We start from the raw sequence: 25,838 nt of genomic DNA on the forward strand, positions 1-25,838 counted from the left end.
ATTATAATCAAATATGATTGATTGTAATAAGATATATTTTATTTAAATATACTAGAATCCGTATATGTGTTCTCAAAATTTGGATGATGCAGGACCTATGCACTCTTATATATGTAGGGGTGGTAATCTGCAAGTTGAGCCGGGTTGAGATCACATATCAAGGCTCATAGGGCCTAACTTAAACTCGGTCTAACGCACCAGTAAGTTAAGAATGCTTGGCCCAAACTCGACCGCGAGCTAACCTGCCCGACTTTTTTCCAACCCCCCAACCTATTTTATCTGTTCCAGTTATTATTTTCATAATCTTTAGCCTAAATCATATAGCATAACAAAATAAATAAAATATCATATAGATCACAAATCTCTAAAGCAAATATCCCATCTGATATCTCACATCCCCCTTCCAACCCACCACCCAAACATATATATATATTTTATACATTGTAAATATTAAAAATAATATAATACTTGCCTACAACCTGACGGGTTGTGGGGGCCATGAGTCGGTGATTCGAACCCGATCCGATCCGACCCGACTCGACAATAAGTGGATTAGCTAAGCCGTAGCGGACGAACCCAACGGGCCGCGTTGGGTCGGGCCAAAAAAAATGCGAGGCACGAAGTAATAACTATCAGAATTTTTTAGGAAAAAAAAAAAAATACCAACGCCTTTCCTCTTCCTCTTCCTCTTCCTCCCCTCTCTCACATCAACCCTTTCGTCCCCATTCTCTGCCTAAGCGGCATCACATTCACTGCCGATCTTATCGCCGTCGAGGCTGCCGTCGCCCGTCAAAATAAATAAATAAGTAACGGTGTTTCGGTATTTGAGGAGTCGGCGTCGATAAAGAAAAAAAAAAAAAAAAAATTGCCCCCAAACACCGAGTTCGCCTCGAAGTACAATTTTTTTCGAGGGACCAACTGGGTGCTGGCGGTGTTTCCCTGATGCGCCTCAAAACCACCAAAAATGAAGAAAAGAAGGCGGTGGAGGAGGAACGGCGGTGCGTCAACTGCGGCCGGGGGATCAAGACGCTCTTCGTCCAGTACTCTCCCGGCAACATTCGTTTGATGAAATGCGTAAGAGAAACAGATCCTCGCCTCTGTCCACTCCTCTATTTCCCTTCTCGATCTCAACCCATTCTAATCTCTCTCTCTCTCTCTCTCTCTCTCTCTCTCTCTCTCTCTCTCTCTCTTTCCCAGGATAACTGCAAGGCCGTAGCCGATCCCTATATCGAATGCGAGTTCATGGTACGTTAATTTTCCCCCTCCCAAAAAGAAAAAAAACCACCATTTTTTTCCTTTCGATTAAATACATTCTTGGAAATAAACCTTGTTAAATCTTTAAGTTTCACTGAATAAACTTTGTTTACAGTCGATGGCTAGTCATAGGGTTCAAAACATTCTGTCAGTTGAGCTGGTTTCTGGTGGTTTGAGCTGATTAAAGATAATCTTTTCTGAATGGTTTTTCTTTTTGGGTTAACATTTATTTGACTTGTCAACTCAATTTCCCAATTTTTTGATGTTAAAAAGCATGTCAATGGGTTCATTTCTATAGATAAGAAAAGGACCTCATCTATAAATGTTTGGTTACCCAAGCAAATAATTTCCAAATTCTCCATTAAGCTTTTTTGCTCTAGGTCTGTGTATGCTGTCAAATGTGGTTCAAAACAAGATGAAGTATTCCCGCAAAAGTTTACTGCAAGTATAGTGCAATAAGACCTGTCATCATTACATCAGTGTCGAACCCCATACCATTTTTCCATCGGAACAGTATGGTACCAGTAGTGACAGTATTGACATCTTCACAAAATGGAAAAACCATTGATAGCGATTGGTATGGTTGATAGGGTAATAATAGTAGACACTGTTAAGGACTGGCGCGCTAGGTAATAGAACAGTTATTTCGGCATATTGACACCTGTATTGTTGTTAGTTTTGTGCCAAAATAGTATGGTACTGGTCATACTGTCCCATTCTTGAAATTTATAAAACCATACTTGTCATAAATTATCTTTTTCATCGTTTGAAAAATGTGCGAAATGTAAGTAATATGGGGAAGGCACCAAATATTAAAATCTAAACTACTTACAGCAGCCCCAGGTGTTGACAGATTGTCATGCTTATTTTTTTCCTGCAAATGAGGAAGTAAATGAAACTAGATGACCAACAGCAACAATAACCCTAAAATAATTAAAGCTTTTTACTGGTTCAGCTCCACCATGGTGCATAGCAAGCTTCTTAACATATGTCTGTCAAATATCTAAAACAATATGGTGATGTTCTTCACCTCATCACTTTCTGTCATACCACCTTCAAAACTCTGTATAATTATCAACTTGTTAGAATGTCAGTTTTTTTTTTCTTTTAGCTCAGTTATGCATGTTTGATTGTAACCTTTATTGTATTATTATGGTGAATGATAACAATTATTTGTGTAGATTATCCTGATCGATCTGATTCTACACAAGACTAAGGCGTATCGGCATTTGCTGTACAATATGCTGAACTTAGATGCTGATGACACGAAGGTAAAACAACACATCAGCCTTTAATTTTTTAAATTTTTAATACTTGATCTCCCTTTTGTTATTTCTGATCTAATGAGATGCCCTTAATGTGTTCTGGCTTCTTTTATTTCTTATCTTGAAGGCCTGTGAGTGTGTATTTACATATATGCATGCTATGGCCGTTTTTTCCTCTACGAATCACATTCTCTTCAAAATTCTTTCATGTTAACTAAAATTTGGCCATCTAGATTTTCTTGCTTCATAGCATTGCATCTGATAGTTGCCCACTTACGACAATGTCATAAGATCTATATTATGACTTATGCTTTTGATCTCTATGCTGACATAATACAGCTTTCTGATCTTGACTTGAAGCACAACTTTTAAGGAATCACTTTTGGATGTTTCTCTCTGATAAATGCCATATTGGACCTTACTATTGATAACGAAAAATGTGATTTTTATCTATTTAATCATGTAATTATGCACTCATACATGCTTCTGAGTGCATCCTTGTGTTTCGTTGCATTGTGATGCGAACGGATGGGCCCATTTTCTTTATCCATATGATTTATGTAGCGGTGAAGTGCAGTAGCATGTTACCATACATAATGCGTGTTAAGTTTGATAGTACTTTCAGTTATGAGGTTTTTCTTATTTCGTATAAATGCAGCTCTGTTCTGACTAATTATGTTTAGCAATCTAGTAGATTTTAAAAGTTTTGAAATATATGAAATTATGATATTTTTCATGCACTCTTTTATTGGTAGAACACTTTCATTTTTCTTTTTTTTTGGAGGGACTTGTTATTTATATTATTTAGAGGTAGCTGATCGTAAATTTTAACATCCGGTGTCTATAATACACCCATGTGATTCCTTGAAGGATACTTTAAGGTAAATATTAGTCTGTACTAACTGTAACTTGAACTTTGTGGGTCTGTTGTTTTACCTGCTTTGCCTTTTGCAGATCAGGCCTGTCTATTAGGAATGGTGTTAGTGACCCTAGATCTGGAATCCTTGTGTGGTCATACTTTTGTTGCATATTTAGCTAAGCTGTAGAAAAGTGCAAGCTATGTTATCCTAATGTATAACTCAAAGTTTTATTTCATAGCCTTTGCACCTATTCTTGGCCCTAAAAGACACAAGTCACATAAACTATTGCATTTTCTTTTTCTTTTCTGGCTATAACATTCTTTTCTCTTTTATTGCTAAAACAATCATGCAACATTTGTGTTTATATAGAGGGCCTGGGCAACATTATAAAAACACAATAAAACCCAATTTTTTTCTTTGTTATCTTGGATCCATCAATAGAAAATGAATGTTGTCCTTTTGCTTTTTGATTGATTCATGTTTGCTGAATGGAAGGGTACTTATAAATCAGATAGTTGTCATCACATAGCAGGACCTTATGGAAGTTACTCAATCAATAGCAAAATTATATAAAATTGTTGTGGTGTATTGCTTTTTATGTTGGTCAAACTACGTGCTTTTCTTTCATTGAACTATTTACTTTGATCTATGAATGTTGTTGATGTTACCATAACCTTGTTCATTGTGTTAGCAGAGCCATTTTTATCATTTTTTCCCTAAAACATGGGACAAGACCAAACCTAATGATTTCACCATCTTTATGCTATTCACTTGTTTAAATAGATACATTCCGACATACTAATTCATGTCATAAACACCGCTGGTGCCAGTCTCAAGCCAGGATTAAGGAGTTGCAGGGTCAACATATGTTGACAGCCATTTGTTAAAAGAGACATCAGTAGCTGGAATCTTCCACCTAGGGTAATGCACCTATTTGGAATCTTATTGAAATGTTGAACCTGCACCTGCTTCCTAAATGCTTCCTTCTAGAAGTGTTTCTAAAATATCTGCTTCCTTGCACCTTCACCTGCATTTGCTTCATACCCATGCTCGATTCTGGCAACTATGGTTGAGACAAGGCTTGATGGTCATGGTTATAGTTGCATTAATTGTGTTTTAGAAATTTTATCACATGGTAGTTTTCAAATTACATGTTGAAAGAAATGTTTCCATGTAGGACTTGATTGGAGAAAATGCATATGTGATCATCAAAATGTCAACTTTAAAAATACAAGCTGCATGATTTGTAGTCTGTAATAATGACTTGAGGCTTTGATGCTTATGATGTATTGCAAAAGCATTCCTATATACTTTTGTTAAATTAATTGTAAAAGCTAGTCAGATGATGAGCAGAACTAACTTAATCTCAAGGGTAGAAAGTGAACCCTAATTATGGTGGCGGAAAATGTGCTCTACACCTTAGAACTTCCTTTTTCCCAGTGGTGTGGAATTTCTCCCACCTCGCCACAATGGTAATTATGATGGTGGACCAATCCTTTCCTTGTTAGCATCAATAACCACATGTTTTTTCTTGCTGTCCGGTATGCCAACAAGTGAATGGAAACAGCATATAGAACCCTCCTACCTCTTTTCTCATAACATTGGTAACAATTGTTTTTTACAAATTTGTTTTACAGGAAAATTTCAAAACATTATGAGAAAACAAACCTATATGGTCACTTTTTTAAGGGGTACATTATAGTCTTTGGTGAATGGAGACATTCTCTCCTTTAACTTGGCCCTTTTGGTCAATTTCAATCTCTAATTGCTTGATAGCCAGCTCCGTGATTATGATTAATCCCTCTTTTCTTCCTATTGCTTGATAATGTCCTCCCCACCACAACCCCCCCCCCCTCCTGCCTCGATGCCTCTCCCTCACACATTAAACAGTGAACATCTTTATTTCTCTAGCAATAGGTTTGGTCAAACTGAGTCCATTTGTGTGCCCAACTTTGTGTATGCTAGAAATTTATTTACACATTTACATCACCTACAACTTCAGTTGTTATGTTTATTTGTCCATAAATTTCATTCTAGCACCTTGTAGTACCATAAGCTTCAATTATGTTTGCCTTTTCTTCTTCCTACCATAGCCTTGAACTTCAGTCATTTGTCAAACCTTATCCCCAAAATTTGTGGTTGACTTATTGTTGTTTTGAACCCGGAAAAACATATTTCAGCGTATTTGTGACTGATCCTTTCTATGGGCTTGTTGCACATCTTTATGCTAGCCAAATTGGTTTCTCCATCACTTCATCCCATTCTGTTCTTTAATTAGATATGGTACTTCAGTAAACAAAAATTGTTATATTACTATGTGTTTCTTTGGTGATGCATTAAAAGGATTTACTATTTGTGTGATAAAGAGATACCAACAATACTTTTGTGCCGTACATCCTTTTTTTTTTTTAACACAGATGCTATATCTTAATTTCACTCTGTTCTTGGATTTATTTTCTGGTCCTTCAAAGTCCTTTCTAATTGTCAATTGTCAGATTATATTTGCATAAGAATGTTAATATTGTAACAGATTATTTTGCTTACAGATTTTGATGTCCTATAATTTGCAGGGAGTATTCTTGAAGTCCAGTTTTGTTTATTTTCTTTTAGATGCATGTATCCATTCAGCCTAGCTAAGAAGTCTGACTTATTTTAGCTTATACATGAATATATTGCTTTATCCAAGACCTTAACAATCTAAAGGCAGGATTTCTCTCATAAGTAATAGTAGGGATGATTGGGATTCATCTGGGAGCCCTTTGGTGTCAATTTGGACATGTGGAAAGGTAATGTAGTTCTCTAGTGCAAGTTATGTTTGCCATCACTGTTATAATAATCTTTATTAGCTACTAATCCTTAATTTTTGTTTCTATATATTGATTACAGGTGTTGATGGATGTTTTATTGGGAAATTTTGTATTTATATCTGTTATAGTTCTTGGGACAAAGTTTCTTCTCGATTTATCACTTGATATTACTAGGTACAAGTTTACCTTCAATAGTATATACATTCATTATTTGGTGAATATTTTATCATTTTCTTTTAGAAAGTAATTTTCCGTAAAGGATGTCTCAGATTCTCAGATTTGGAAATTTTGTTTGTAAAATTGGCATGCATGTTCTTAGGCTTGACATTTCTTTGCATTTTGCAATGTTAAATAGTTCTAATTATGTGTATTACAGTTAGGGGAAGTTTGATGGCTTACAATTACCGGAGTTCACAACAAGTCAAACAAGAATCAACTATGAAGCTACGTCAGATTTCAATTTAAATGCACTACAAGTCACAATCCCAGTGTCTCATTTTATTTTATTTTTTTAAAGATAGACAGCTGTAATCGAAAGAAGAGCCTCTTAATCACCACAAAACACTATCCAAGAGTAATCTCTTAAATTGAGTGCATGATTTGCAAGAGTCTCTTTCAACTTCATCTCACAGGAAAGTTCTGTGAAGGAGCCATGGGCGGCAATGGCTTTCCATGGAAGGATGGTCGTTGCCCCCAGCTGTTGAGATATACGTGTTTCTTTCTCCGACTTTTCCCTCACCAAGTCATTGTGCACCTATTCTCTGGATGGGGCCTGCTAGGATGATTCCGTGTCACAACTCAAAGCCGATTTGAAACTCTCCACACACAAATCTGCCTGAAATCAGACCTCCCATAACTAATGAATTCAAAAGTGCACCAAATCCACTATGCACAGGCTCCTACATCTATTGACTATCAAAAAGGATCTGTGATCCAATCCTTACAGTCGAATGTAATGAGAGGCATGCTGGGTCTCTTTTTAGCCCTTCAGTGCTTAGACTCTTAGTTTATAATGACATTTAACATGTTTTATTTACGTCTTAACTTAAAGTAGTAATATTATTTGTTGTATGACTTAAATCTCAATCTGTTTATATAGATGAGAGTTTTGCCGCACCCAGGCAAACCCTTGCCATTCCCATTTTCATTATGATGGGAACCATCCATTCCCTTACTGCTGTAAACTAGAATTAAAATTCCATGTTAATTCTAAGGTTTCATCCATTGAGATTCCCATGCATCTCTCTCTCTCTCTCCCTCTCTCTGTGCGTGCATGTATGTAGTGTTTCTTCTCCATGCATGTGGCTGAGAGCAATGACTCATAGTTTCCATCTGCATATGTTCTCCTTGGATTCCCATTGCGAATTGATAACAACACCTTATGATTTCCATGTAATACTATGATTTTTTTAACAGATTGCTTGATATGTTTTCCTCAAGACCTGTCATATGCTAATTTATGCTGTCAATAGTGTAGCAATCATATGGCTGCAAATCTACATTATCTCTATCTTAAGTATCTAGTGTTAATCCTAGAACCATATAAAAGTAGCTATATTTCTCAAAGTTTTTAATTCCATAATAACCCTGATTAGATTTCTCTTAAAAAGCTTAAACATGCTAGAATTCTGTAAAAGAAGGGATTCCAATTCTGTTGGACTTTGAGAATATGAAAAGAAACAAGTACAAATAGTACATGGAAATTGACCAACTCATTCTGGCTTCTGAAACAATAGGTGAGAGAAAATCCAATTTAGCAAGAAAGAAAGAATTAAAAACTTTGAAGAAAGATATTTTAGTATATCTAGACTCTAAGAACTCTTGAGAGGTGGAAAATAGAGCATATAGGATGCTTTATGGACACACAATGTGCCTATTCTGAAAAAGAGGCAAAGATGAGATATAATGCATTAGTTAAGAAAAAAGTTAACCATGTGTTACTTATTTTCAGATCTTAGAATCTGGACATTAGTTAAATTATTCCAAATCCAAAGCCTTTAACAGTCGTATGCATCTGCATGTGCATTATAACTATTAGTTTTAAAATATATTTTTTAACATAATACAATCTCTTTTTTGTTATTGCTGATAACTATTTTAAGTAACTTGGTTCATTGCTGTTGCAGCAATAACAGTGTCTTTTTAATAAATAGATAATGCTAACATTTTATGGGATTCTTACATTAGCATTGTAGAGCTAACATAATACTATCTCTTTTTTGTTATTGCTGATAACTATTATTAGTATCTTGGTTCATTGCTGTTGTAGCAATAACAATGTCTTTTTAATAAATAGATAATACTAACATTCAATGGGATTCTTATGTTAGCATTGTAGTCATTATGCTATAATTTTAAATGTTAGTAAGCTTTTGAAGTTGAATTTAGAAATTATTTAATCTTGATCTTTGAATTCAGATATCATGCTTCATCGGATTTGCTATTGATAAATTGCCTAACTTGGCTAAATATTAAACTATTTTCTGATATAGCTCTCTTTTTTATAAGCTAACTTAATTTGTTTCATATTTTGATATTACATTTTCTAAACACTATCATACTTTACTCTTTTACATTTTATAATGTATATGATTCGTTACATGGGCTTTTTGCTTGTAAATAATTGTGGTAGAAAGCAAATCTGTAAGTTTTCTTTAGGAATTATGTTGGTGGTCCACGAAGATGGGAAGAAGTTTCTTTAGGAATTATGTTGGTGCTCAGCACCTGCTACTTAATTGTGCCTATGCTCGGAGAATTTGGATTACAATTCTTAACTATCTCAATATATTTTTCATATCCCTCCTCATGCCTTCTCATTGGACTGCTTGGAGAGCTTCCTACACCCAAAAATTTCAGACCTAAGTTTGAATATGCAATTGCTTCATTTTGGTCTATTGGAAATAAGGGAACTCTTAGATCTTCCTAAGCTACTCTACTTTGGAAGCTTGTTTGCCATGCTTAGCCATTGCTCTTTTCAGTGACTGTCTACTTTTGCAACCAAAAGCAGCTCCTATGTTTTTGCAAACAAGATTGTATTCCTTTTTATCTCCTTCCCTTGCTTAGGGGATTTTGATGCATCTCTTAACTGTTTCCTTCTTTTAAATCAATTAGGTGGTTCCATCTTCCTTGCAATTAAAAAGAAAAAAATACTTTCCTCTCTTTGCTGATTGTGTTCACCCTCTCTATCCTACCTCTCCTTTCTTTGTTGAATATGCCAATAGAGTCCTCTATTTTCTGGAAATATGCTGATGGAGTCCTCTTGCCGGATGCACCGATGGAATTTGTTATGATTCCATATGGTTGGCTTTTTAACTAAACACTTGAACCATAAGATAGTGTGGAACCTACCATTCAGATCGACTGTGTAAAGACATGAGGTGGGAGAGGCAAAAGGCGCAATGCCTTTTCCTTCAAAAGGTGCCATGTAATACATATTTTGGAAAATTAACATGTGGGTCCGAATGTCTGGACCTTCACAGATGGAGGGACAGCTTGGCTTTAATTTAATAGTATGATAGATGTCAAGTGCGACCAGTTTTGTTTCAATCTCTGGCTGATATGTGACTTCCGAGGTTCATTATACGCTTTATCATGAATCATGTATGTTATCAAATGATTCAAAGAACTTCATAGTATGGCTGCAGTATTTAAAGGAGTTGACTCAATTTTACTCTGAAACTGTTATTTTTATAAACTACTCAGGTGCAAAGAGATTATGCTGGCCATTCTTATTTCAAGCTACTTCAAGTTGTTTCTCATAGCAATGATGGTATGTAGATTCATTCATTCTCTGTTAAGGAAAAAAAAAATAGATGTTATCACTATAGATCATATTCTGTGTGCATGTGTGTTTTTTTGAATTATATCTGTTTTTTTTCCTTTCTGCAGGTTTGGGAGTTCCCTTCTTCGGTTCTTTTCATTATTGACGTATTTGTTCTATCATCAAATGCAGTGGCTTTGAGAGGTTTGCACTTAAAACTTTGAGTTTTAAGAACATGAAAAATTGATATTCAGTACTTCAATATTGTTGAAGAAAATAATAGGCCGCATACACCGGCCATCTAATGTAGGGGGTTTTATATAATCAATGCAAAGCGAAAGTCCTAAGTTACCCCTGTTACAACAATACTACAGAATGACTTCTCAAGGGTAAAATAGGTAAAGTAAGAAATGAAATAACATAACATAATATAAATAACTGTCTCAACACCCCTCCTCAAGCTGGAATATATAAATTTGACAGACCCAGCTTGAAACAACAGCTTTGAAAGGATTGTTTGGATAATGCCTTAGTGAAGATATGTGCAGTCTGATCAGTTGAGCGAATAAAGGGTGTAGTCACTAGTTTCTTGAAAACAGCATCTCGAACAAAATGACAGTCTACTTCTATATGCTTAGTTCGTTCATGAAAAACTAGATTAGCAGTAATGTAAATAGCTGATTGATTGTCACAAAACATTTGCATAGGGTCAGGATGAGGAAGACCACGTTCTAGCAAGAAAGTTTTCAGCCATATGAGTTCTCCAATCGTATGTGCCATAGCATGATACTTTGCCTCTGAACTGAAACGAGCAACAGTACTTTGCTTCTTGCTTTTTCAAGTAACTAGATTGCCACCCAAGAAGGTACAATAACTTGTAGTAGAGCGTCTATCTTCACAGGAGCCAGCCTAGTCTGCATCAGTAAAAGCAGTGAGCTGATAGTGACCACTTTTCTGGTAAGTCAGTCCTTTACCAGGACAGCTCTTCAGATATCTTAATATTCTACATGCAGCTTCCTAATGACAGTGTCTGAGTGCATCCATAAATTGGCTCAGAATATCTACAATAAACGAGATATTAGGCCGAGTCATCGTAAAATAGATCAACTTGCCAATCAACTGTCTATAGCATGTACAATCTCCAAGCAATTCATCCTCATTAGTTTTCAGCTTAAGACTAGAATCTATGGGAGTTTCAGCTGGTTTGGAATTCAGCAAACCAATCTCTTGTAATAAATCAAGAGTATACTTGCGTTGCTATAGATTTAGCTTGTTCTTCATACGGATGACTTCTATACCAAGAAAGTAGTGCAATGAACCAAGATCTTTTATCTGGAATGTATCCTTGAGCCATTTCTTAGTTTGAGCAATCAGCTGCAAGTTGTTTCCTGTCACAATACTGTCGTCTACATATACCACAGGTATAACTACACTACTATCTTGACGATATACAAAGACAAAATGATCAAAATGACACTGGGTAAAACCATATTTACCAATAGTTCTGTTGAACTTATCAAATCAGGCTCTTGGTGATTACTTAAGACCATAAATAACTCATTGCAGTCTACAGACTTTTCATTCCTCCCCCTGAACCACATAATTTGGAGGTTGGTTCATGTGGGTTCTTCCAGCTCACCATAAAGGCATTTTTAACAACTAATTGATGAAGGGTCTAATCTAGATTGACAGCAAACGAAAGAATTACTCTCACAGAGTTCAAGTGAGCCACAGGTGAAAAATAATCCACATCATATGTGTGAAGCCGTTGACTACAAGTCTTGCCTCAAGTCTCTCAACTGATCCATTAGGCAAGTACTTGATGGTATACACCCAGCGACATTTCACCATCTTCTTCCTTGGAGGCAAAGTAATAAGAGTCCAGGTGTTTTTGGATAGCAAAGCCTTCATCTTATCATCCATAGCTTCCTTCCACCCTGGTATGGTAATAGCCTCTGCAAATGTCTTGGGAATAGAAATAGAGGATAGAGAGGATACAAAGGAACTAATACTCTGCGGTAGATGTAATATAGAAGTGAAGTTGGATGTAGGATAAGTTGAAGTTCCTCTTTTACCTTTCCTTAATGTTATAGGCATGTTAAGATCAGAATGAATCGGATTTGTGAGACTAGTAGGAGGATCATTGGAGGTATGAGTGGGTAACTCAACTCCAGGAGGTCTACTATAATCAATTTTCTTGCACCTAGAGTAAACCTACAGAAGTTTTTCAATTTGACATGATGAATCCACAGCATTGTAGGCTCATCTTCCTCCATAGAGACAATAGGCAAAGGAATAGGACCAAAAATGACAGACTGGCTTAATGACTCTCCCTTAGACGAATACTAAGGTGTGGCTTCAAAAAAGGTGACATCTGCACTTACAAACATTCTTCTACCAATCGGATCATAGCATTTATATCTCTTTTGAGTTCGAGAATATCTAATGAGAATATACGTAACAGCCTTAGGGGATAATTTGTGGTGAACATTATGCAGATGGACAAAACAGTAACATCCAAACACTTTAGGTGGAATAGAGAATATATTCTCATTGGGAAACATAATCTGAAATGGAGATTTTCCATTCAGAAGATGAGGAGCACGATTGATCAAGAAACATGCAGTAAGAAGAGTATCACTCCAGAACATTTTGGGAACAAACATGTGAAGTAAAATCATTCTTGCAACTTCTAAAAGGTGACGATTTTGACGTTGAGCTATCCCATTTTGCTGAGGGATATAAACACGAAGTTTGATGAATAATCCCATGATCATGGAATGCCGTACCGGGCTGAACCGCCCGGTACGGGGCGTGCCGAACTATTCCAGCGGGGAACTGAGACGGTTCCGGCATGCAAAACGACACATGCCGGTGCTGGGGAAGAAAAAGAGAGAAAGAGAGAGAAATAGAGAGAGAGAGGGAGGGAGGAAGAAAAAGAGGAAGGAAAATCCGTCGGAGGGGCGTCGGAGGGCAGCTGTGGCCGTCAGATGGTGGAAAGGGCTCCCGCGGCTCCGCGCGGGGAACAGGGGCGATCCGCCCCTGTTTCTCGGATTTTTTTTTTAAAAAGCATTTTCAAAGTGAAGTAAACCCCATGCTGACTTTACTTTGAAAAGGCTTTTTTAAAAAAAAACCCCGAGAAACGGGGGCGGATTGTCCCTGTTCCCCGCACGGAGCCGCGGGAGCCCTTTCCGCTGCCCGACGACCACGGCTGCCCTTCGGCACCCCTTCGGCAGATTCTCCTCCCTCTTTTTCTTCCTCCCTCCCTCTCTCTTTTTCTTCCCCGGTTCGTCCGTATTTTCCTTCGTCAGTTCGCTTCGGTTCGGAATGGAACGGAGGTGTACCGTATCGTACCGTCGGCCAGCCGATCTGGCCATCGGTACCAGTTCCGCCGACCTTGCCCATGATTGTCACAGAAGGTAGCCAACTCGGTTTGAACATACTTTAATGCATTGTCGGTTCTAAAGATCTTGATAGGCATACCAAACTGAGTTTTTATTTCATTGTAAAAGAAAATAAATACATCGAGCATCTTAGATCGACTCTTCAAAAGATAAAGCCACATCATCCGAGAGTAGTCATTGATAAAAGACACAAAGTAACGATAACCACTAATAGAGGAGATCCATAATGGTCCCCACACATCAGAATGGACAACATCAAACAATGCAAAACTCCAAGACTTGACTCTGTTGGGATAAGATTGAAGTGTGATTTGCCTAGTTAACAGGCTTCACACTCAACTATAGACTCACTAGACACAGAGGGGATCATCTGACGAAGAATACGAAGTGAAGGGTGTCCCAGACGAGCATGCCATTGAAGAGCGGATACATCACGAATAGAAGCAGATATAGCAGTAATAGACTGAGATGGAGAGCTCCTGAAGTCATCAAAGTAGTAGAGTCCATCTTTCTCACGGCCTTCACCAATCATCCTTTTTGTCCTGAGATCCTGGAAGACACAAGAATCAGAAAAAAAAGTTACACTACATTTCAGAGATTTAGTCAATTGACTTACAAATAATAAACTAATAGAAAACTTAGGAATAAAGAGGACAGAGGATAAGGACAACAAAGATGACAAAGAAATATCATCACATCCAGCTACAACCGACGCAGGCCCATCAGCAAGGTGCACACTTTGATGAATAAGACTAGCACTAACAGAGGAAAATAGGTTCTTTCTACCTGTCATATATGAAGATGCTCCAGAGTCAATGATCCAATGTGATACACAGGCCTGCTGTACCTGAGTGGGCAACGGTCGATGTAGAATTTTGAGAGGTAGACATTTGAGTCTGAAGTTCCTAAATGATCTTGTGTACTTCCTCTTTAGTGACATAAGCAGGAATGGGCTCAATGGAATTATTAGCTGCAGCATTGTAGCCACAGGAAGAGCTAGAGAGGTCTCCCTCAGCAATAGAATTTGCCCAAGAGGGCTTCCCATGTAATTTCCAACATCCGTCCATTGTATGGTTATGTAGATGGCAATGAGAGCAAACATGATTGGACCCATCAGACTTGCCTCGGTCTCTGTCTCTGCCACCCCTACCATGTGAGAAGGTCAATCCAACAAGAGCAGAATTTTCTCGTGGAGGGGATAGAATAGAAGATAATTTTTCTTGATCCTTAGCTACTCGTAATCTAGCAAAGACTATTCATAGAGGGAATGGAAGATTCTGCCAAAATCTGATCTCTGATAGAATGTAACTTTGGATTCAGCCCATGCAGAAAAATGGAGACACAGTTCAGATCTATGTTGTTTTAGCTCTTTCATGTTGTTGGTTAGAGGCTGATAAAGATTTAGTTCATTAGTAATGCTTTTGACATTGCTGAAATAGTCAGTTAAGGATTTGTCTCCTTGCAGGTTGCTAAACGTCTTTTTATATAGATCAAAAATCTAGCTCTGATTCTTTTCTTGAGCAAATGTTATCTTCAGATCTTGCCACAAAGACTTGGCAGTGTCATGAAACATAAATGAAGTAGCAATATTTTGTTCCATGTTGTTTCAAAGTTAGATAATTACCTGATCATTCTCTTTCTTCCATTTTTCTAGTTTGGGTGAGTATTGTCTGGAGGATCATCATAGATATAATCGATCTTATCTTTAGCGCTTAGAAATTTCTCCACTGCCTTAGACCATAGGAAAAAATTTGACATCCCAGCAGGTTTTCTAGTTATAATTTGAGATATCTCTTGCTGTTGGATAGTTGTCTGAACAATGCTCGATGTAGTTTTGTCTTCAGCCATGTTACTCACAACAGCAGTTTAGATCAGGGATGCACACAGCAAACAAAGAGTGTGGGTATAAGATCACATAAAATAGCTCACTTACAGATGAATGAACCAGCAGCAAATGCATTGGAACTCGCATAATGCCGCTTGGGGTCAAAAGAACATCTGTGGATTCATGAACAAGAGCAAAATCACCCTAGAAGGCACAAGATCTAAGCAAACGGGCAGCAACTTGAGACCTCGATCAAAAGTGCGAGAGTAGTGTGTTGTTGTTGTTGATTGATGAGATTTGAGAGCAGAAACATGGGCCGTATAGAAGAAGAAGAGACGAGATGGGAGACGGCTAGGGAGGGAGGAGGCGGCGTCTAGGGTTTGAGATGAGGGAGGAGGCGGCATCTAGGGTTTGAGAGGAGAGATGGGTGGCAGCGGCTAGAGAGGGAGGTAGCGGCATCTAGGTGTCTAGGGTTTGGGAACCTACTCTGATACCATGTTGAAGAAAATAATCAGCTACATACACCAGCCATCTAATGTAGGGGATTTTATATAATCAACACAAAGCAAAAGTCCTAAGTTACCCCTGTTTCAATAATACTACATAATGACTTCTCAAGGGTAAAATAGGTAAAGTTAGAAATAAAATAACATAACATAATATAAATAACTAAGTCTCAACAAATATAAAACACAGCCTTTAAGTATTTGATCTATTTTCATAAGCTTGACAACTTACATTACATGATAGAATATATAAGGTTCTCCATGCTATCCTACATCAGAGCACGTGAAACACTACAACTAAGTATGTACTTTTGCATAAAAATAATTAATCATTCTTAGAAATCATTCAACCTAAATGTTAAGAAAGATGACTGAAGCTTGTTAATAATTTAAAAGGACCTCAAAGTTTTGATGCGTCAAGTTTATATTTTCAATGGCAAGGAATGAGGGAAGCCTTATGCCATCCACTTCATCATCATCGAAGTCTTTCTATATAAATGCCCCAAATAGCTACAACATTAACCATAATGCTTTTCGAATTGAGCCTCTCCTTGTTGCCACGACATCGACTCTCACACCTTATATTCAATGAAGGACTCATGAAGAATTGAAATGCCAATGCCAAGGGGTAGTCTAATTGTGCTTTACTAAAACAAAGATTTTTCTTTTTTAAAAGAAATTACGGTCCGAAGTGGTATTTGGCTTATTTACGCATGCCAAACTAGCCCAAGTTGATACCATGGCACATGCATGGCTAGTGTTGGCACCTTACAAGCATGCCATGCCATGCCCAACAAAACACCATTAATAGACACTTGAATCATTGGACCCACAAAAATGTTTATTGCATAACATTTCGCTTGCCCAAAGATCTTTTTCAAATTACATTTTTACTACTACAACCAATGTTTAAAATATTAAGGCACGGGGCATACCAAGGTTTTAAATCTCGTGGGACGGAGTTGTCTCGATTTTTTCATAGAATGGAATGTGCTGCTGTCCCGCCTTGTCTTGACATTTGAGACAAAGGATGTTCCAAGATGTCTTGTGATGAGAACATGCTGCATCGAGGATTGTGTTGATGAAGGGTATAAATAGTTATGTATAGAAACAGCTTATTCACCCTTGATATTGTAGTTTTTGACCTCCAAAATAGTTTTTGCCTTCGTATTATGTTTTCTTGTGTTAATGCTGTGTTTGCAAGAAATAAGGCAGGAATATTGATTTGAGTTCCCTAATGATGGTTTCTATGTGCTGAAATCAATGAAATGCATGCTTATAGCAAAACCAACTAGAAATTAGAAATACAAACCATACATTTGTTTAGTTGGGAACTTAAATATAATTACATTATGGTGCATAACTAGCACTTAACCCCTGCATTGCGGGGGTTTAATCAAGAATAATGATAATATTTATTTTGCTATTAATATTAGTAAATTTAAAAGTCATATAGATTTATGCTTTTATTTTTTATTTTAAAAAAATAAAAAATAAAATTTGATATGTGGCATTGCGAGAGATTATCCTGTAATCTTACGTGTCAATACGGAATGCCACCCCTAATATCCGTGTATTGCTTTACTATTATTATATAGATTGAATTTTGTTGAGTCAAAACTGAATATAAATATTATCGGTGACATATGTATAGAGCTTCATATAATTGAAATTCTTATTTGAAACTATTCATTTTTGAGTTTTTTTGTTTTAAATCATGGTCTGCTATACCACCCCATACTATTCGGTGCAGGCATATGGTACTAGGAGGGAATCGGTACGAAACTTAACTTCAAGTTGGTACAAACCCTGTACTAGCATACTGACCTATACCGCGGCATACCAAGATGCGTACCGACATGTACCGAAGCGTGCCGACCTGTATCGAGATAAAAATTAAGAAAAATTGTTAGACGCTGTTTCAATACTAGGTGCATACCATACCTTACGCTATCCAACTGGTAAAGTAATGATACGGTACCCAGTACCAAGATTGTGGACCTTATTCTAGACCTTAAAATTTTAAATATGATTTTAGTCAAAAATAAATAGGAATTCTATTTAAATTCCTTTGGGAGGACTTATAGTCTCATAAATTTCTGAGGTAGAATGTTCAGGTTAGCCCAAATTTTATTACAAATCAGGAATAATGGAGAAAAAGGAAGCTTTCATAAGTATATCTTCAGCTATTTTTTTTTCCGTTGTTGATCAACTCAAGAGACTCCAAAAAGGAAACTCAAATGGGCATGAAAAAGAGGATGGAATCTGTCAGCCATATATATGTCCTCACAAGAACCCACCTCTATGTAGGGTCCTAACTTGCTAACGAAATGTTTTGTCAGGGAGGGCATTAACAAAAAAGGATTTTAGTACACAAACAAGAACTTTAATAATAAGGAGTCAATAATGTTCTAAAGGTTAGCTATCACATGCAGGCAGTCTAGGGACTGCACACATATGCTGAATTATATCCTATGGTGACAATAGCAATATATATATATATATATATATATATATATATATATATATATATATATATATATTGTGTAAATAACATCAATACTAATGATAATAACTTCTAGCTTTTAGTGCTTATTACTTAGTACTTGATTCTTAATAGCAATAATTATGGTACAATCAATATATTGACATTGTTAATTGTGCATATCTGGCCTTGTTGAAGCTCACCTCCAACTCAGCCATTAGCTTGAATATGCCTTGTTTGCATGGGCTTGCATAAGAGTGGCTATATATGTGGTCATGCGGTGCTAAAAGGGCAATTGATGTGATCATAATGTGGTTGAAACCGGATCGGATATTAGTATGTCCATATCCATATTTGTTTTGTTTGATGAATCCATGTAAGTGCATGTTAGCTAGATGTAAAAATTCATATTATATTTTTTTAAATGGATACAGATATAAATTGGATACTGAAAGTATGGATATAAATACTGAAATAAGTCGGATAATCAAACTTTATGACCACAGAATCAAAGGAATTACTAATAAATCAAGTTAATAGTATGTTACTGCGGTCATTTATTCTCTTTAAAAGTTCATGAGTACTATATAGCATTATATAGGATTACAAATAGAATCGGTTATTAAAATACGGATTGGATAGTCGTCTATCCATATCCTTATTCATTTTTCTTTTAATGGATATGGATATGAATATTAGTTGGATGCTCAAATTTCTATCCATATCTGAATAGATTCGGATACAAAAATGGATTTGAACATATGTTATCTGAGCCACTTTCATCCCTAGATCATAAAATGATAAGTAGATTGCATATGCAGCTGTAGTAAACCAATTTTTTGACCTATATGCAGCCCGACCATATATAGTAGTCACCTAGGGGGTATTTACTACGGTTAGGGATTGCATATGCATATGTGGCCCCATGCACCGCATTTAAAATTTTGGGGGTCAATAAAAGGCAAAATTAAAGTTCAAAATGTAACCAACCACCTGCCAGAGAGGTTTTTTAGCTCCTAATCATAATAATAGAAGAAAACCTTGGGATTGTCCATTTTGGATGACATAGAAGAAGTCATTAATTATTAAGTTTATCCCACTAACCACCTCAAGTGAAGAGAGGCCCACTAGCTTTCTTCTGTTTTATTGTATGTAATTTAGAAGGAATGCCTCAGCCAGAGTAATATGCTTTTACATTTGGAATTGATCTTTATAAATTATTAAAATCACATCAAGTTTTTCAAGGAGACACTTCATTTAAGATAAAATCATGTTAGATATATAATAAAGAATTTTTTGTCACAATTATGTGCAGTGGTAAAATTTGAAAAACATGACATTTAAACTCTAAAACAGGAGCATGAGATTATAAGTTTTTTGAAAAAAAAATCAGGTGTAAGCTTGGTCATATTTATAATTTGTGCAAACAGATGTATGCATATTGACAATTCTCATATTTTTCTTTTTCACTGTAAAATAACAAGCTTCTGATGATCTAATCATTGTACCGAGAATAAATCTTATTAATGTAAGCGGATGGAGAGCATGATCTGATTAACCAAATAATGCATATTTCACAATCACTAGTTGAATCTTAATTTTGTCACACTCTGAGCAATGGTGAATGAACATTACTTGTTGGATAAGCCTGTTTCAGGATAGCATTATTTGGCCACAATGATGGTGCTTCTCAAGTAATTGCAATTGACACCAAATCATTTCTTTACTGCATAACTCGAATGAGTAACTGCTGGCATCCATCCATGCACTTCTAAAAGTAGTAAACATGAAGAGTTTGTATGATGACTCTAATATACTCTCTTGTACCATCCCATAAGCTTTTATTCCTCAAGGCTTGTTGTCATTCAATTAACATCTCATGGGTGCAATGCATGGTACTTTATAATGTCAATTTACTTCCTTTTTTTTAAAAAAAATCTGCTAAATTGTTGCAAATGTTTTATTTTGTAGTTGTAACACAGTTGCAGACTGCTGGGTGCCTTGCAGTATGCTTCGGTGCACATGCAGCCAAATTGTTTACTGACCGTTGGGTACTGCATCTATTATCTGGTTTGTCATAAATTCATTGGCAGCAAGAATCTCTGGCCATCTGCATTCAACCTCCTATTTTACTAATTGTATAAATAATTGTTTCCCGATTAATACTACCAGGTGTCACCATGAGAAAAATGCTGCTCACTTAGTGGAGGCGCATCATGTTCATTTTCACGTCACCATCTTTTGTTGTATATCCTAAATGGTCATCAAGCTGCATAATGCAAAATATCATCAACATCAAATATTATGGCACTTCACTATGAACTTCAATATGATACAGGTATTTAGAAATGTAGTTCTATTCCACCACTTTCTTAGCCTTTGATAAATGTCATTAAGTCCATATCACTATGTCCCACATAGCAAAATGGCTGAAATGAGAATTCAGTCGATCTCTGTTGAATACAATAAATAGATATATAGATACATAGATGCCTAAGTCTTCTCACTCCTCTTGGCTTATACTGGTGAATTTCCCTTGCCCGGCTACTCTACTACCTTCTTGTGCCATTTCTGTATGTGCTGTTCTGCAATTGGACTGGTGGATAGAGATCAAAGCACATCATTCAGGCCTGCCTCTTATTGTTTCGTTAGATACTTTGTTAGTATACTTCAACAATGTTCAGGCCAGCCAACCAATGTTGCCTGCTGCTTTTGTGTTCGTTGCTTGCAATGTAGGAAGATCTTGATAGTGTTAAATGGGACAATTAGGTTGTAATTTCCTTTAGGATTATTATTTAAACGTTAAGTTTCCACCACCTTGATTGTGATGTCGTATACTTCCAGTTTCCTTGATGAGATACATAGATGCATAAGTTTCTCATTCCCTTGGTCTATACTCATGAATTCCCCTTGCCCAGCTACTCTACTACCTTCTTGTACCATTTCTTTATGTACTGTTCGCCCATCAGACTGCTGGATGAATTTCCAAGGAGATCATTCAGGCCTGCCCCTTGTTGTTTCATTCAATACGTTGCTATCTTACTTCAACAATGATCAAGGTCTGCTAACCAATGTTGCCTGCAGCTTTTATGTTCATTGCTTGTGATTGAGGAGGATTGTGATAGTGTGAAATGGGACGATTAGAATGTAATTTCCTTTAGGAGTGTTATTAAAACTTCCACTTTCCACCACTTCGATTGTTATGTAGGCCTAGAGGAGATATTGAAGATCTGCAAGCAAAAATCATTCTGGATGCATGATAGGGGTGAAAGCCAACATTCTATTACTTCGAGGATGGTTCTTGTTTAGTTAATGTTCACGATTTGTCCCAAAATGAGGCAACTTACTAAGTATTAGAGATTATCTTCATGAGGATTCTGCATACAAGCCTTTTCAGGTTCTTGAGTTTCTTTGATGTGGTACTGGATGGTTCAGAGAATGCAGATGTCCTACTGACTCCAAATGAAACAGTGCAAATCTATTCCCTAAAACCTAATGTTCTGCTTCTTAACGCGTCTGCATGAGTGACTTCCCTTCTCTTTCTTTTGATTCTTGAAGGAACTTTCGTATTCTACATGTTGCAGCCTAAGATTGATCTCTGTACAGGTCTGATAAGATACCATGATCATCTTGTTACTGGTGGGTGGTCAGGTTTGGTGTGGTATTGTGTATTAGGTTAATCTCGCTTTGCCTACTGGGGCGAGGCCCAGGCATATCCACCCTCGGCTTCAACTCCATTCCAAATCGTTCCTCATCTTTATCATCAAGCATATGCATTACATACACCAAATTCTAGCTGTTAGAATGAAGACATGCTACATATTTTGTTCTTGATTTCAAATTCAGGTCAGCTTCTCGTACAAAAGCATGCTCATATGGCTTAAAAGTAAAATTTGTGTCATATTGGGTGCAATTCTTTTGGAGAACGGCGCCGTCTCTGTTAGAGGGCTTTGTGACCGACGAAATAAGAACTGGAACTTTGCCACTGCTTTTCCAAGCTTGTTTTCTTCTGAGATGGCTGGAGATGTTGCACAAATTTCTCTCTGTTTGTTTCTTTCCAAGCCGAATCAGTGGGTCCTGTGTTCCAGAGAACGCTTCTCACACAAAAATCACTTAACGCTCTTTTACAGGCTAACTTGGCTGCAGTTAAGCAGCTCTCCCCGATTGCATTGCACCAAAGCCAGGAAGTAACCTCGATGCTTAATCTTTAGAATGGCAACTCCTACCCCTAAATGTTCTTAATCTTAACTTTGTGAGCTTCAGGGTTTCTTTTACTTGCAGGGAGAGCAACCAGGTAGCTGACTGGTTTAAGGGGGTGTGTTGCTGATAATTAAGGAATTGAGGCGTGCACTTCCTGGTGCTACTAATGACATTGTGAATGCAGATGCTGTGGACTACATGTTAGACAACTGAAGAGGGGCGTTTGACCCTCCTAACTATCCAAGATAGATAAATAAATAAATAAATAACCTGCATCACTGCACTTCTTAGTGCCACTAAGGACATTGTGAATGCAGATGCTGTGGACTTTATGTTCGACAAGTGTAGAGGGGCCTTTGACCCCCAAATTATCCAAAATAAATAAATAAATGAAAAAGAAAATAAAAAAAAATAATATGGCAATGCCGATTGTTGTTGTTTCTACAGTGTTATGGCTTTAGGATGGTTATTCTTATGTTAGTAATTTAAAGTTCGGTTTAGATCAATGGATATTCATCCCCATCAACTTCTTGGCAATGGATCCAACGCTATATAATCAGTAACCAAAATGAGAGCGTAAGCTTATATGTGCAACAAATGATGCATCATAACTTTTCTCACTGTTGTAGCAGAGACAGTAGAAATCATCTCAAACATGGAAACAAGATAAGAAATACGTCTTTAAAACATGACTCCATGATTTGGGTAATGTAAACAGCTCAGTCAACTGCATTACATGTCTCGTCTTGAGCACTAGTTTGACAACGCTGACCATCCAAACCATTCTCTCAGGATCTACTATGATTTTCCTTTATTTGTTGCGGGTTTCCAGCAAAATCATTGGATTCAACTCAATCTACAAAAGATTTGCCATTATATAAGCTTCCTGAGAGCGTTGTTCATCAATTGGCCTCTTCAGAACTTAGATCCTTTCACAGATACATGGAAAGTCTAGTCAAAATATGTAACTAGAAACCTTCATATCCAATGAAAACACTTGGACTAGTTAGCAAGTATGGTGCAAAGAACAAAGGAACAAAAATTTAATCTCTAAAAAATAATCCAGCAAAACATGTTATCTCCAAGGAATAGCTCGAGCATACATATTATGTAGCTTCTGGTACATCCATGTTGAAAACATGTCCAGTCATATTTATGTGTTTTTTTTTAAAAAAAATTACAGTGCTACCATAGATCAAAACAAATGGTGAACAATAACATCATTAAGAATAACACACCCAGAAAAATTTATCCAGCTACCTTCACGAAGCTATTCCATTGTGTCATCTGCAACAGTAACAAAACAAACGAAAATGCAGTTATCAGTATAAAATCCAGAATAACTTGATTTTAAGAGAGTATTTGGTTCGCGATCAGAATTAGAATCGAAATGAGAACCAGAATGACCAAATCTTTTGAAGCGTTTGGTTCATGACCATAATCGGAATCGGAATGAAAATTTGAATTCATAGAGGAGAATAAGGATTGAGTTTTAGATAAATTGGGTCATTTCCATTCCATCCCAAAATTGGAATGAGAATCATCCATTCCAATTCTCAGTTCGGACCTCAATTCCCCCCAACCAAACACTCCCTAAAAGATTTACACTAATGTTTAGCTAGTGTTGCTCATTCTGTTGTTATTCGCACTTGAATAGCTTTTTACCGGTTTTTCATGCTCTAAATTGGGATTAAATATCTTAGGAAGAAGGTTAAGCCAAATAGAGTATATAGAACCTACAATATATATATATATATATATATATATATATATATATATATATATATATATATATATATATATATATATATATATATATATGTGTGTGTGTGTGTGTGTGTGTGTGTGTATCAATATATATATATATATATAATTTTCATAAATCTTTTGCAAAATCAAAGTAAACTACGATCTTACCTCTTAGTCGAGTATCTCCAAACCTGAAAGTTGCACGATTGAAATGGCCTTCTAGAAGGTATGAAGTGACTCGACTAGAAGAGTTGAGAAGCAACTGACATGGGGAAAGAAGGTCAAGATTGGCTTAGTGATCTTAAACCGGATATCGTAATCGTAGTTGTAGCCCAGAGTGAATCGACAGTTTTATATATTTATATATATATATATATATATATATATATATATATATATATACATATATATATGAATGTATGTACATATATATATGTATGTATGTATGTATATATATATGTACATACATACATACATATATATATGTATGTATGTATGCATATATATATGTACATACATACATATATATATATATACATATATATATATATATATATATATATATATATATATATATATATATATATATATATATATATGTATGTATGTATGTATATATATGCACATATATATATATGTACATATATATGTACATATATATATATGTACATATATATGTACATATATATATATGTACATATATATGTACATATATATCTATGTATATATATATGTACATATATATATATATATATATATATATATATATGTACATATATATATATATGTACATATATATATATATGTACATATATATATATATATATCTATATATATGTACATATATATATATATATATATATATCTACATGTACATATATATATATATATATATATATATATATATATATATATACATATATATATATATATATATGTACATATATATATATATATATATATATATATATATATATACATATATATATATATATATCTACATGTATGTATATATATGTACATATATATATATATATATATACATATATATATATATATATATATATATATATATATATATATATATATATATATATATATATATATATACATATATATATATATATCTACATGTACATATATATATATATATATATCTACATGTACATATATATATATATATATATCTACATGTACATATATCTACATGTACATATATATATATATATATATCTACATGTACATATATCTACATGTACATATATATATATATATATATCTACATGTACATATATATATATATATATATATATATATATATATATATATATATATATATATATATATATATATATATATATATATATATATATATATATATATATATATATATATATATGTACATGTAGATATATATATATATATATCTACATGTACATATATATATATATATCTATATGTACATATATATATACATCTATATGTACATATATATATATATATCTATATGTACATATATATATATATATATATGCACATATATATATATATATATGTACATATATATATATATATATGTACATATATATATCTATATATATATATATATATGTAGATATATATGTACATATATATACACATAGATATATATGTACATATATATACACATAGATATATATGTAGATATATATACACATAGATATATATGTAGATATATATAGCT

The 25,838-nt window shown here is 35.3% G+C and overlaps 2 protein-coding genes across 6 annotated transcripts in view; one reads left to right on the plus strand and one right to left on the minus strand.

The window, feature by feature from the left end:
• The first annotated feature begins 648 nt into the window (after window positions 1-648).
• On the plus strand, window positions 649-20,466 carry LOC105032014 (protein ARV 2). 5 transcript variants are annotated; one of them, XR_012142172.1, is made up of 11 exons: window positions 649-1,074; window positions 1,198-1,245; window positions 2,436-2,525; window positions 5,950-5,995; window positions 6,083-6,165; window positions 6,266-6,360; window positions 9,889-9,955; window positions 10,075-10,150; window positions 10,654-10,903; window positions 20,138-20,236; window positions 20,339-20,466. XR_012142172.1 is itself a non-coding variant. In XM_010906334.4 (10 exons), the coding sequence occupies exons 1-10, from the start codon at window positions 943-945 to the stop codon at window positions 20,368-20,370; spliced, it is 768 nt and encodes a 255-aa protein (XP_010904636.1). In that variant the 5' UTR covers window positions 650-942; the 3' UTR covers window positions 20,371-20,466. The 5 variants fall into 5 exon arrangements, 2 of the variants coding, with proteins under 2 accessions (XP_010904636.1, XP_010904637.1); XR_012142171.1 differs by having other exon boundaries at window positions 20,138-20,217; XR_012142170.1 differs by having other exon boundaries at window positions 20,138-20,466.
• Window positions 20,467-23,441: 2,975 nt separating this feature from the next.
• Window positions 23,442-25,838, minus strand: part of LOC105032015 (V-type proton ATPase subunit G-like) — a 26,869-nt gene continuing 24,472 nt past the window's right edge. The window contains exon 5 of the mRNA XM_019846149.3: window positions 23,442-23,653. The gene's annotated coding sequence lies outside the window, so the exon portion shown is untranslated. The remainder of the gene's footprint in view (window positions 23,654-25,838) is intronic.

Source organism: Elaeis guineensis, chromosome 6 (assembly GCF_000442705.2).
Source record: "Elaeis guineensis isolate ETL-2024a chromosome 6, EG11, whole genome shotgun sequence".
Classification (NCBI taxonomy): domain Eukaryota; kingdom Viridiplantae; phylum Streptophyta; class Magnoliopsida; order Arecales; family Arecaceae; genus Elaeis; species Elaeis guineensis.